This window comes from Hirundo rustica, chromosome 1, assembly GCF_015227805.2.
Source record: "Hirundo rustica isolate bHirRus1 chromosome 1, bHirRus1.pri.v3, whole genome shotgun sequence".
Taxonomy (NCBI): Eukaryota; Metazoa; Chordata; class Aves; order Passeriformes; family Hirundinidae; genus Hirundo; species Hirundo rustica.
Genome location: NC_053450.1, coordinates 84,799,901 through 84,812,094, shown reverse-complemented (window position 1 = coordinate 84,812,094; position 12,194 = coordinate 84,799,901). Strand labels below are relative to the sequence as shown.

The window sequence follows — 12,194 nt, the reverse complement described above, 5'->3', positions numbered from 1 at the left end:
GAGGGGGAGGAGGTGCTCCTGGAGATGCACTGGAGCCGAAATTCCTCTGCAGGATGTGGTGAGACCATGGTGAGGCAGCTCTGCCTCTGCAGCCTGTGGGCATCCACAGGGCATGTAGAGATCCACCCACAGCCCATGAGGGAGGTGCCCATGCTGGAGCGGGTGGATGCCTGGAGGAGGCTGTGATCCTGTGGGAGACCCAGTGGAGAGAGGAGGCCCCTGGTTCCAGGCTGGAGCAGCCTGTCCTTGGAGGACTGCACCCCATGGAAGAATGACCCACATCACAACAGTTTTGGGAGAACTGCTGCTTGTGAGAGTGGACCCATGCTGGAGAAGTTCTCAGAGAACTGTCTCTCATGGGAGGGACCCCACAGTGTAGCAGGGGAAGGACTCCTCTCCTGGAGCAGCAGAAGAAAACCTTGGGTGATGAACTGACCAATATACCCTGGTGAAACCCTGTCTCCCTGCACTGTGATGGGAAGGAGGGAGGGGTTGAGGGAAGAAAAGGTGTTTTAAGGGCTTATTTTATTTCCTATTATCCTCCTTTGATTTGGTTTGTAAGAAATTTACTTTGTACCTCTAAGCCAAGCCTGTTTTACCCTTGGAGTCTTTTCTCTTGGTCCTTATCTCAATTCATGAGCCCTTTGTCAATTTTTCTTTTTTTTCCTCTCCTCTGTCCAGCTGTGGCAGGGGAGGGTGAGTGAGTGACTTTTGTGGGTGCCTGGCATTTGGCCAGTGTCAAACCACTACAGATGACAAGAGGCAATGGGCACAGGCTGAAAACATGAAATTCAATCCAGATATGAGAGGATGAAGATGGTCACTTAGGAGGATGATCAAACACTGGCACAGGTTGCCAAGAGAGCTTATGTATCCTCCAGTGGTGGAGACAGGTGTTCAAAATCCAACTGGATATTTCCCTGTGCAACCAGCATCAGCTTAGCCTGTTTGCATGGTGGGTGGGACCTGATGATCTCAAACGGCCACTTCTACCCTGACAATTCTCTGTTTCTGGAAGGGTTAGCCTGACCTGAGAGGTAGGTGCTTGTTACCATGATAATAATGCAGGGAAGCACAAATGAAGCAGCTCCAGTGTTGCTTTCAGTAGATGAGCTCTACAGATGGTGACCCCTCTGCATGGGTTCCCTTTCCTCTCTTTCACACTTTTCACTTGTATTCCAAGTCTTAGACTGGAATGTGTAGTCTTCAAGGAAGGCTGAGACTGGGAGTGGCTTGCTACACAACCCAGCCTGCCTGATCCTTTGCACCTCTCACCAGCTAGCAGTCACTGTGCTGTAATTCCTCAGAGAACCTCAGAGGTTCTGTTTTCACTCTTCTTATTTTTCACAGCCTTCACTTACATGTTCTTCCATACCTAAAGAACAAACTTCTAAGTAAAGATGAGTCAATAGCACATATTTGGGCTGCACTGGGGTAGGTCCTGAGGGACAGACAACTAAATCCTGAGCAGTGGCTTACAGGCAATGCATGGCACTGATTTTAGAAGCAGTACTTTGTACATGGAAGATGTGAATATACTTTGTTGAAGGGATATGTAGTTCCAGACAGAATATCTTCTGGGGAGGTGGAGAGAGTTGTAATTATATGTGGAATTTTGTTGAGAGTAAATGCTTTTGCGGTACCTCCCTCCTACATTCAGATCCCGTTGTCTTACCTAATGTTTTCTGACACATAGTTGGACTATCACAACGGCTGCAAAACTTTATGCTCTTCCTTGTGGCCACGGGGATAGCGCAACTGCTGCCCTCCCAAGCCACCAGAGGGAACTGATGCTGCCAGCACAGCATGGCGTGTTCATTCTTGTACATGGGCCAAGAGGGATGTGTGGAAGGTTCATTTTTTTCACACTGCTTGTTCACTCTTGAACATGATCAAAACAGATATTTGGAAGGTGCTGTTCTGGGACATAGCCTCTGGTCGGATTTCTTGTTTCTAGTGTATTGTGAGAGGTATGCCTGTAAATGCCTAAGATGGCATGCAGAATAACGGTGTTTGGAGGTTTATTTGAAAACTAGTGAAAATAAGACACCAGTGTGTTAAAGTTTCTCAGCTTTTTCAGTTGGGGTGGTGTGGTGTTGATTTGGAATGAAAAAAATGGAAACATGATCCAGCTGTGCAGTTTGCAGGATGCTATAAGACAACCAAGTAACTCAGTGTCTTGAATAACTCAAACACAACTTCAAGTTTATTTGTTTTATTAAATGGAGCTCATGACAAAATAATTAGTTGAGCATCAACCAAAATCAAAATTTCACTGGTGTTTCTGTCAATACCACGAATGTCTTTGCTGAGATGCACTCATAAAGTACAAATCAAACATTTGTCAATATTACAGGGGGCAAGGAAGCTTTGCAAGTATTAAGCAGAAAACAGGTATAATTAAGTAAAATTAAAAAGAAGAAGCAGATTTATATTCTGACAGCTTTAGATTACATATCAATAAAAGGTGGCAAGAAGACATGCTGCTGATAGTTTTCTTAGCATTTTTGCTGGTTGGAAATCTCAGCAACCTTAAACTACAAAATTTAGAAAAATGAGGAAAAAATGCAACATGATTAGAAGTCAACAATTTAATATTAAGGGCTGGACAGTTTTCACTCACAGCCTTACTTTTTCAGGAAGCTGAAAGAGCAGGAGATAATGAATGTGATGTGCCTATATACATGTGGTGAGACAGGGGATGGTAAGGGGCATTCTGAGATTATTCTGGATTTGTATTAAATTCTGTTATTTCCAACAGTCATTGAAATTAAGGTTATGAAATAACATTGTAGTACTAATGCAGGTTTCCAGGAAAAGAGAGCATACAGATTTCTAGAAGTTTATTTCTTTTTGGGGTTCTTTTTCCTCTCTGTGAGAGTCAAGAGAATGAACTGCATTTCCCTTGCAGTCAGCATTTGACATAGGGCTAGATGATGGCCCATGTGCAGAGAGCTTTTATGACTCCACCTTCCTTTTAAACAACAAATCCAGAAGAGCAGATTTGATAAAAGGGACCGAAATTCCACACTTTCTTTTCTATTTATGACTGTCTTGTTAGGACAATAGAAAGAAGCAGTAGAAGGGTGTTCTTTGGTGGCTCAGGATGGTTTCTGGATGCTGCCTTCTTTGAGGGGGGTTGTGTGGAAGGAAAAGAACAGGCACTTTCAGTGCAGGTGGCTACATGGCTTAAGGCTGAGATTTTAGCACTGAAGTTCACATTTTTCCATTGAACAGTGAACTTTGGTTGCTGTCTGAGGGCAAGTAATTCATTCTAGAGGAGAGCAGAATCTACCAAAAAAGAGGATGCTCTTGGACTTGTTGTGTCTGATGAAGAAGTAGAAAGGGTGGTCAACCCTAAATTTCAGAACATGGCTAACAGGTGCACTAGTTAGTTCTATAATGACAGCAGTAGCAGCAGCTGCCTCAGTACCCTTCTCATCAACTGCAACAAAAGATTTGTGAAAAACTTTGGAGATCATCACTTTATCCTTCTCAGTCATTCCACTGAAATCAGCATTGATGCTGAAGGCACTGCGCATTCCCATCTTAATGAGATTATCACTGAGGTCATATCTCTCTTCCATTTTGAATTTAGGCAGGTACAGATCCACAAGAGTCTCGGTCATCTTCTTAGAATCAGTCCATTCGGACAGCTTCTCATACGTCAGTTCTCTTTCCAGCTATTGTTTAAGAAAGAGAAGGAATTTGGTGTTTGCAGAGAAAAACAATTTATTAACTATGAATTAATTTTATGGCAATGGAATGAATTAAACATTTTAAATAGCAAATGTAACATTTAGCTGAAAGCACAAAATAGAAATCGGTTTTACTGATGATCAGAGACAAGGTGCACAACAAATATTTGAGTATTAATACTGCAGAGTTTTGAGCAGCACTCTTTCCAAATTAATTGCAAAAGAGAGATAGGAAGGACATTCAACAGCTGCCATCCTCCACTGTAGTTCTTTTTTCTATTTTAATTCAGTCCTGATGTGAAAAAAATTGTTGTGTGGCACATGGTTTGGTCCAGTTCTATAAGAACAGGTGTAAATAATATTACATCTATTTCCTTGACAGCTTTGAAACAAAGTGCTTCTGACAAAGTCTTTCCCTGTCACTCCGTGTCCTGGGCAATATGCCACCACGGTTCAGCTCAGATCAAATGGAGGAAAGCACTAACTGGTATAGACTCTCAGAATTTAACAATCTTGGAATTGTAGTAACTACAGCAGCAGATCTCATTAATGTAGCAAACGCAGAATCCTAGTTTTTCATAAAGCAGAAAAATGGTGGGAGGGGAGAGGGGGAAAAAGAGTGAGAACAATATAGAAATAAACTTCCAGGCCTTGGAGAAAAGGTGTCATCTCAGGAAGAACCTGTGACTTCTTGTGTCGTAGTGTCTCTCCTGAACGTGCAAGGAAAGGAGGTTTAACCCTTACAGATCATGTAAATTTGGGTGTCAGTCAAGGGGGATGTTGAAGAGCTGAGCATCTGATTATGCACAGTCTTGCCTGTCTTCAGTTCCTACAGAACTAAGGGCGCTCAGCATGGGAGAACTTTCTTGGCATTAGATAAATATTAAAGAAAATTAATTCAGCTGGTGGAGGAGGTCAAACAGCATGATAGCATGTCTTCAGAAAGGGAGATATTATTGTCAGCCTGCCCTTCTTTTTTCTCATGGCTGAACAGTAATACAAAATGATTGTAGCATGCTTTCCTACCTGTTCGAGACCTGTAGTGTTGTCTTTGATGTCATCAGGAAGGAGGATGAACATACTGAGTTCACGTTTCACATATGGCAACTCAATCATTTTGAAATTCATTGCTTCCATGATGAGAACTGGAAATGTTTTTCTCACGTACATCATCTTCACAGGCTTGGTCTTGTTCTGGAAAGTATTTATTTCTAAGTAAGAAATCATTCCTTGAATGGAAGGATTATGATGTCTCAGTGCAGTGCAGGGAGAGGAAATTTCATAAGAAGCTTTTAAAGTGATGATTTATTATGCATTTTCAAAAGCTTTTTTTGACTGGACAGCATTGCTTATCTTGGTGTCTGTCCCAAGGCTTTTGTTGGGGGCTGAACTGAGATATTTTTCTCTTCCCAAAACATGCCCAGGGTGGAAGGAGGAAGAGAGTTAGAAATGTCTGCAAGGATTAGGGGTATGGAGTAGGTGTGGGATATGGCCTCAGAACGCTGGCAGAAAAATAGCTGTGGATTAAGAGGAGGAGTGCTGTGCAGCTTATCAGTGGTCTCTCTTTGGCGATAAAAGGTGACCAGCTGATTGCTTGACAGAAGATAACACCAATGTCAGAGCAAAAGGGCTCATGATGAGTTCCTGGGAAGCAGTCATGTTGTCAGGAGCATGTTACTTCTATTAACATCTTTATCCCTTCATTCAAGGAAGTAGACCATGTGTACGTGCTAATCAGAAGGCAGAAGGTAAACTTTGTGGAAGTTGCACAGAGTTCTTGTCTTTAACTGTGAATTCATTGACATCTCTTCTGCATGCATGCCGTTAACCTTGCTTCTAGCCTCTTGCAGCCATGCAGCAGTTCCGGACACCCTGTTGCAGCTGTGTTTGAGCAGGAATGATTGTGCCCAGCCCGGCTGCACAGTGCAGAGGCCTGGTACGGTACTCATCCAGGACATGCCATGGCCCATCTGTGACACCTGGCCTTCCAGAGTCATGTATTTACAATTTAGTCCATTTTTGCACTGTTTTATGGAAAGGTTTTAAATGACTGTAGTGATTTTGAAAACAGTAGCTGTTACCTGGTGCTTGCTAACATTTCCCTGTGCACATCCTAATGTTTCAGTGAGCTGGGCACTGACATATTTTGCTGCAACCAGCTTTTCACAGAGCCTAGTTACCACAGAGCTACTCAAAAGACTTGTGAAATGGAAAGATTTCAGCAATGGCTGTTGTAACCAGGTTGTTTACAGTAAGAAGGATACAGGAGGAACTTACCTTACTCAGTCGGAAGGGTTGCACTTCTGTATCTTCTGCCTTAAATTTCACTTCCCATTCTGCCTTGAAGTAAATGGCATTTATCAGGATCAGCTTGGTGGAGTTTGTCACATCTCGTGGACCCAGCAAATTCTTGATTTTGCCTTTTGGAAGCACAAGAGTCAGTTTTCATTCCAGAATAATACAGTGAGGACATTTTGATCAGTTTTTCTCTCAGTTCAGCTTAGTGAAAAGTCCTTGCCTCAGTGTCCTGCTCCCTAAAATGCTCCCCTGACATAAATCAGTGCATTTCTTTACAGTCTCCAAAGCTGTTTGCTGACCTGTCCTCCTGGCTAACTGACAGGGATTTACTCCTTCCTCCAAAAATATTTCAGCTTCATGGCAAGCAGCTAGAAGCAGAAAGCCTTGCTGGCTGGTTACATCAGGTGGAAGGAGGAGCACCTCTGCCCAGTGCAGGGTGGTACAGCAAGGCAGGCATCCCCCCTGCCCTGGAGCACCCTGGTAGGCAGAGCTGTTTCTCCCCTCTGTCTGCTCCGCCGGTGGTGTCTGGGTAAAGCACCAGGGCGCGGTTGTGCCTGGGGACCAGTTGCTGCAGAGCACAGCAGAGTCAATGGGAATCTCCTCAGGGAGCTCACTGAGGACCAAATCAGGTGTTTGAAGCTGCTGAAGTGTGCTGCCTCTTTCTCTGTCTTCCCACCACATCTCTGCTCACTGCCCACATCCATGTCAGAAGGCATGACCTGGCTGCTGCAGTAGCACCTGGGGAAGCAAGGGCACCTTCCCAAAGGAAATAGCAGACTGACTTTGTAGGAGAGCAAATATGGTGGGCTTGAGCCCAGCTTACCCTCAGTTTGTTTTTCAACCCAAGTGTTGATTTCCTTTCCTGACTGTTCTGGTGCTGTCTTAAAGTTAACCTTCTGTGGCTCTGCTTTGTAGTAGTTCTTACTGAGCTGTATGTATGTCTGAAAAATAACAAAAAAAGTGAGGAAAAAAGTTCTGTGCTAAAGAAATATACTATTTTTTAATCCCAAAAGGAAGTTGTTAGCTCTTATACTTGATAAATTCTTGGACCTAGAGGATTTCAGGATCTTACTTGTTATTTTCTGCTGGACTGTGGGTTGACAATTAAGAAATAATAGAAGAAAGAAGATAAATTTCGCATCTCTTGTTCCAAGATTTACCTGGAGAAGTGAGGAAGGCTGTGCACATCCTATGGATGTGCTTATTTTAATTTCTCATTTACAATTCTGTATATTGGAGGTTCCAATTCTAAAGGCACATTGCATGTAACAGAATCCCTACAATACAAAGAGATTGCCCTCAAGTCAAAGGGCAATGCATCCTTAAATTCTCTGACGAGACTGGCTGGTATTTTCCACTTAAGGTTATCAATGGAGTCCATAACTCCTATTTGCAGTATTCAAGGTCAGCTTCCAACCTGTTCTATTAATGGCAAGTAATTAAAAAGATAAATATTTTTTGCACCTTTTCTTGCTCTTCTCTGAAAGCAATTAACTTACAGGCAATAATAGGAAGGTTTTTTCCACGTAAATGCGGTTGGCACTTTTCAGGGAGTAGGTGCCTCTGGGTTTGTTGATGGCAGTCAGGAGCTTCTTAAAGCCAGAATGGATATCTGCAGCTTGCTTAGTCTCAGGATCCTAGGAAAAAGAAACCAAACATTCAGCAATTTCATTTTTGCATGAAGCTTTCAAAACATGCTAACTGATGTATATAGGAGAGGGATTTGGGTTCCTCTTCCTTGCTTTTTATTTTCCCAAGTTTACCATCACCTGCGATTTGCAGGGCTCTGTTCATAACTGAATTAACTGAATTGTCATGTAACAAACCTTCCAGACTATCCCAGTGACTCATCCTTTCATGCTTCTGAGAGTCTGAGTGAGTGAAAGGAACTGAACTTCAATGTGTTGTGAAGTATGGATGGGGTTTGTACTTTAAAGAGGGGTGCAGACAATAAATACTGGACTGCTAAAGCTGTATCTGGACATTTTGATTCTGGAGGTTCTTTAGAATGGAATTTCAGTTCAATAGATACCAATTTTCTTCTCTTTGGTCTCCCCCGAGAAGGTCTGGTCACAGAAGAAGAGGCTTCAGCTCCTGCTCCCAGGGTGAAATGAAGGACCTGCAAGCAGATATTCCAAAGATAAGAAATAGGCATGAAGGACCTTGTGAGACCTAAAATCCAATGGAGATCAAATGGTTGTCATGTTTCTCTCCTTGTGATAGCTCACTGTGCTATCTGCTGGTTAGGTAACTAACCAAAGGGATGCTGAAGCTGTAGTGACACTAAATCCTGTGGAATAACAATGAGTAGCACCATCCCCCTCCCAGACCACCAACACTGCTCCTGTCTGCGTATTGCAAGGCAGAACTCCCTTCCATAGCTGAACAATAGGAATGTGTTTGTGCAAATCCAAATGGTTCTCCCCACAATAAAAGCAACCTACCTCTGCCATCTCAGTTGCTGTAGTTCCTTTTGCTCCCAGGTATGTCAGACCCAGAGCAGCTGATATGCTCCAAGGAGAGAAGAAAATATTTTTTCCCTTATTGGTCTCATTCAGCTTGTTGAAAAGATCAACGGTAAACTTGCCAACTGATGTGGAGACCACTTCCATTTTTACAACCTGGAAGGAGACAACAGACAGAATTGTGCTATTTGAATGCTGAAAATTCTGTGCACGGTACCCATTAGTGAAAATGTTGCACGTGCAAGACAGTCCATTTAAATCACTAAAACTAATAGCATAGTCGCATGTTTATCTTTCACACAGATACTGCTTGCCCCCTGTTAAGAGCACCAATTTCTTTTAGGTTTTTCTTCTTTTATAAAGCAGCAGTTTTCTTTGTGATTCTTTCTGCCTTTGGTTTTCGAAGATGTACAGATTTGTAACCTCTGTATTTCTTTTCCTTTTTGTCCTTAATTAGTGATTTATCAAAGCAACATTCCCAGGGGAATATATATGCATTTTTTAGTACATTGGTTCACAACATGTTTGAGTTTCCCACTACTATATTTTGGATCGGTATAGAATTGACAGCTGGTACTCTGAAAGGATTTAGGCGTAATTTTTAGTCTCACTTGCTTTTCTTGGCCAGCAAGGTATTCTGAGTAGTTTCATGAATAGCAAAGCTGTTGTTTCCATTTAGACTTATGCAGTTTATTCACTGTGTATACCTACCACCCCTTCTGTATGTTCCAGCAATTTTATTTTCTCCAGAAACTGCCAGATGCCTTGAGGTTATGAGTGCTCCAGGCTTTAAGATAGCTATCCAGGAACACTGCCTTATGTATTTTACAACTCAGGAGACCAGAAATGCTTATATTGGTGGTGGTGGTATTAATATTTGTGTCTATGGAATGGAGCAACAAAAATTGAGGGGCAATCTCTGTGAAGTCTGCAGGCATTTATCAAGTGTTTGGTTTCCAAACAACTACATTTTTTCTGGTAGTCAGTATGCTCTCAGGACCAAGTCTGTACCACAGAGTGATTTTCTTTCCTTGAAGAACACAGCCAAGAGAGCATCAGGATGGGAATTTCTGCTTTCAGCTAATGAATACTCCTTTGAGTCTCTGGCCTGATAATGTGTAGTGCTGTGCCTTCACTTTAAGTAGAAAATTCTTTTATACAAAATGAAGATTTTGCTTGTAATGCAGTCGCTGCCCTAAAAAAGCTTTCTGCTTTTGAATAATTCTGCCCCAAATTAGCAGTTTTCCTTAGGCTTACAGAATTATTTTCTCTAATGGTTGACATCTAGGAAAACACAAGGCAAGGATAATGCATTATAACGCAGGTGTATTATCATTTATCCATACAGTCACACATGGCACAGATTGCTTTTTAAAAACATCATAAAAATTACTTAAATTGATTTAAATATTTACCTTTAATCCTGTGAGAGAGAAGACCTAGTTCTTGTCCTCAGTCAGGTTCTGCATCTGTGTGTTAAGCAGTTTTTAAATGAAGGAACATAGTGCTGCCTGCCCCTCCCTTTTATCTACATCCACGTTGCTTCCACCTACCCAAAGTTCCTTCGTAACACATCCCCAAAAGATCTTATGAAATTTTGTCCCTTTTGTTGACCTGGTCACTTTTCAGGTTTAGTCATTTCAAAAGGACAATGGAATTACAATCTGAAGTCTTTTGTTGCACCACATAGCCAAGACAGGATAGTAAAGCAAGTTGCTGATTCCAAAGATTTTCTGGTGTTGTGGAGATAACTGCCCTGTTGTTTAAAATATGTGACTTTTTAAAAGGTTACACTATACTTAGTTTTGGCTTCTGGATTTAAGCAGATATTGAGAGTCTGATTCTCCTCTCTGTGACTCCTTAGTTTCAAATGCAGTACCTCAGCATAAAACACAAAGCTTAGTGATTGAACTGGACACTGGGAGTCCAGCTTCAGATTGAAGATCATTAGGAACACAGACAGAAGCAAAGCTGTGAAGGAGGGTAAGGGATGGACACCCCACTGTCTGTGTTGGTGAAGAAATCTCATTGCAGTCATGACTGGGAATCATTTGAGACAAACACTGCAAAACCCTGAGTTACTTCACAGTAAAGAGGAGGGCAAGGATTGAAACAACCCTGCTGGGAGGGCTCAAGCAAAGACAGAGAGAAACAAGAGAGGCAAATATGGCACAGGAGCTGTCACTTTGAAGTCCCAGAAGAGAGATAGCGATGGAAGAACACAGTGGCAAACAACTCTAAGGCCCTTAGAGGGCAGGGGAAGGTGCAGGAAAGGAAGGAAAATTACTGTGTGCTGTGTACACATTTTACTGCAAGCCTGATTACAGGAATACAGTGGGTCAAGAATTCTAAAAAATGTCAGAAATCAGTGTTGTGCAAGACAGTGAAGAAATACCAGAAATAACAAGTGCTAGTTTTAGTATGGTGAATGAGTCCTCCAGAAATCTGGACAGGAGAAAAGTCAGCTGAATTCTTAGTTGGTGAGAAAGCCGAAGCCAGGAGACTCCCAAGTCCCAAAGATGTATACTGTGAGCAAGGTAGTTGCCTTTGCAGTCAAGATGCAAGGATGCCCTGCAGGATGAGAAAGGGAGATGGCAGGGCAGAGTGGCTTTTGACAAGATAGAAAAAAAAATCACAGATATTAATTGAAAGGGGCATCCTGAGATCAACCTACTGCTTGGAGCATGTCCGTGAGTAGGTAAGGTTAGCCATAGCCCTTCCAAGGGTGAAGATTCCACATTTCCAGCACTGCTGTTCACTCTGGGGAAAGGTTGCTCCCTAATGTTCAACTCACTCTTCATGTGTTGTGGCCACTGCCACTCAGTAATGATATGGCACTGCCAAAAGGACATCCACTGTGTCATCTTTGCAACCATGCTTAAAATGGTGAAGGAGAGAGAAAAGTTGACTCACATTTCCATCAACTTTAAAGGCCTGAGTGAGCTTGTGTTCATGTTGTCATGGTTTTGTTCCTCCTTGGCCTTCCACTTGTGGCTTTTTTGTCTGTATTCCCAAGGCATATCAGGAAGTGCTTAAGAGGCTTATCCGTGGGGACATGCTGCTCTTCCATGAGGTGAAGGAGGGCATGGCAGAACTGGATCTGAATGCAGAGCGATCCAGTGTCATGTTTCATGACAGAGACAGGCAGAAGGCATTTCTCTTGGGGCTCTGTAGGGATAGTATAAAGCATGTGTTTCATAACATTTTTCCTATGTTCCTTCCCTTTTGGGAAGCAGAGCCAGAAAGGACCCTGGTAGCAGCTGCCCACTTGGTAGAAGAGAAAGGACTCAGGGACAGTCAGCAGTCTCTTCTCTGCCAGGAAATGTGAGTCCTGCTGTTTCAAGAAGATGTGTTTGTAGTAAGATGCTGTTGGTGTGTGCAAGTCCATTAGGAAGCCTGGTCCTTTGCTCTCTGTTGTGAATTCAGAGAGTCAGGAGCATTTCCTGCAAGCATGCATGACTGGTCAGAGCACTCTCTTAGGAGAAAGAGCAGTGACAGGAGTAAATGACCTAGGAAATTCACATTCATCCTCCAGAAAGCACTTATGGCCATTAGTATTACTTATACTACTATTAGACTTGATTCTCCTATTTGGTCTTGTCTCAAACCAGTGAATAAATAGCAAAGTAAAATGAGATTGAAGTAGTGCAGTGCTAGGCTGCAAACAGTGTTGTAAGGATGAAAGTTTACAAAGGAGGAGGTTGTGAGGCACATGTGTTTTATTTTCCTAGTT

At 42.5% G+C, this 12,194-nt stretch overlaps 1 protein-coding gene across 2 annotated transcripts; it reads right to left on the bottom strand.

The window, feature by feature from the left end:
• Positions 1-2,271: 2,271 nt before the first annotated feature.
• On the bottom strand, positions 2,272-11,460 carry LOC120753234 (heterochromatin-associated protein MENT-like). Of its 2 annotated transcripts, none has more exons than XM_040065300.1 (8): positions 11,375-11,460; positions 8,441-8,617; positions 8,029-8,115; positions 7,496-7,633; positions 6,820-6,937; positions 5,976-6,118; positions 4,725-4,892; positions 2,272-3,683 (listed from the first exon to the last, which is right to left on the bottom strand). In XM_040065300.1, the coding sequence occupies exons 2-8, from the start codon at positions 8,606-8,608 to the stop codon at positions 3,270-3,272; spliced, it is 1,236 nt and encodes a 411-aa protein (XP_039921234.1). In that variant the 5' UTR covers positions 8,609-8,617; positions 11,375-11,460; the 3' UTR covers positions 2,272-3,269. The 2 variants fall into 2 exon arrangements, with proteins under 2 accessions (XP_039921234.1, XP_039921226.1); XM_040065292.2 differs by lacking the exon at positions 11,375-11,460 and adding an exon at positions 9,877-11,060.
• Between the last annotated feature and the right edge of the window lie 734 nt (positions 11,461-12,194).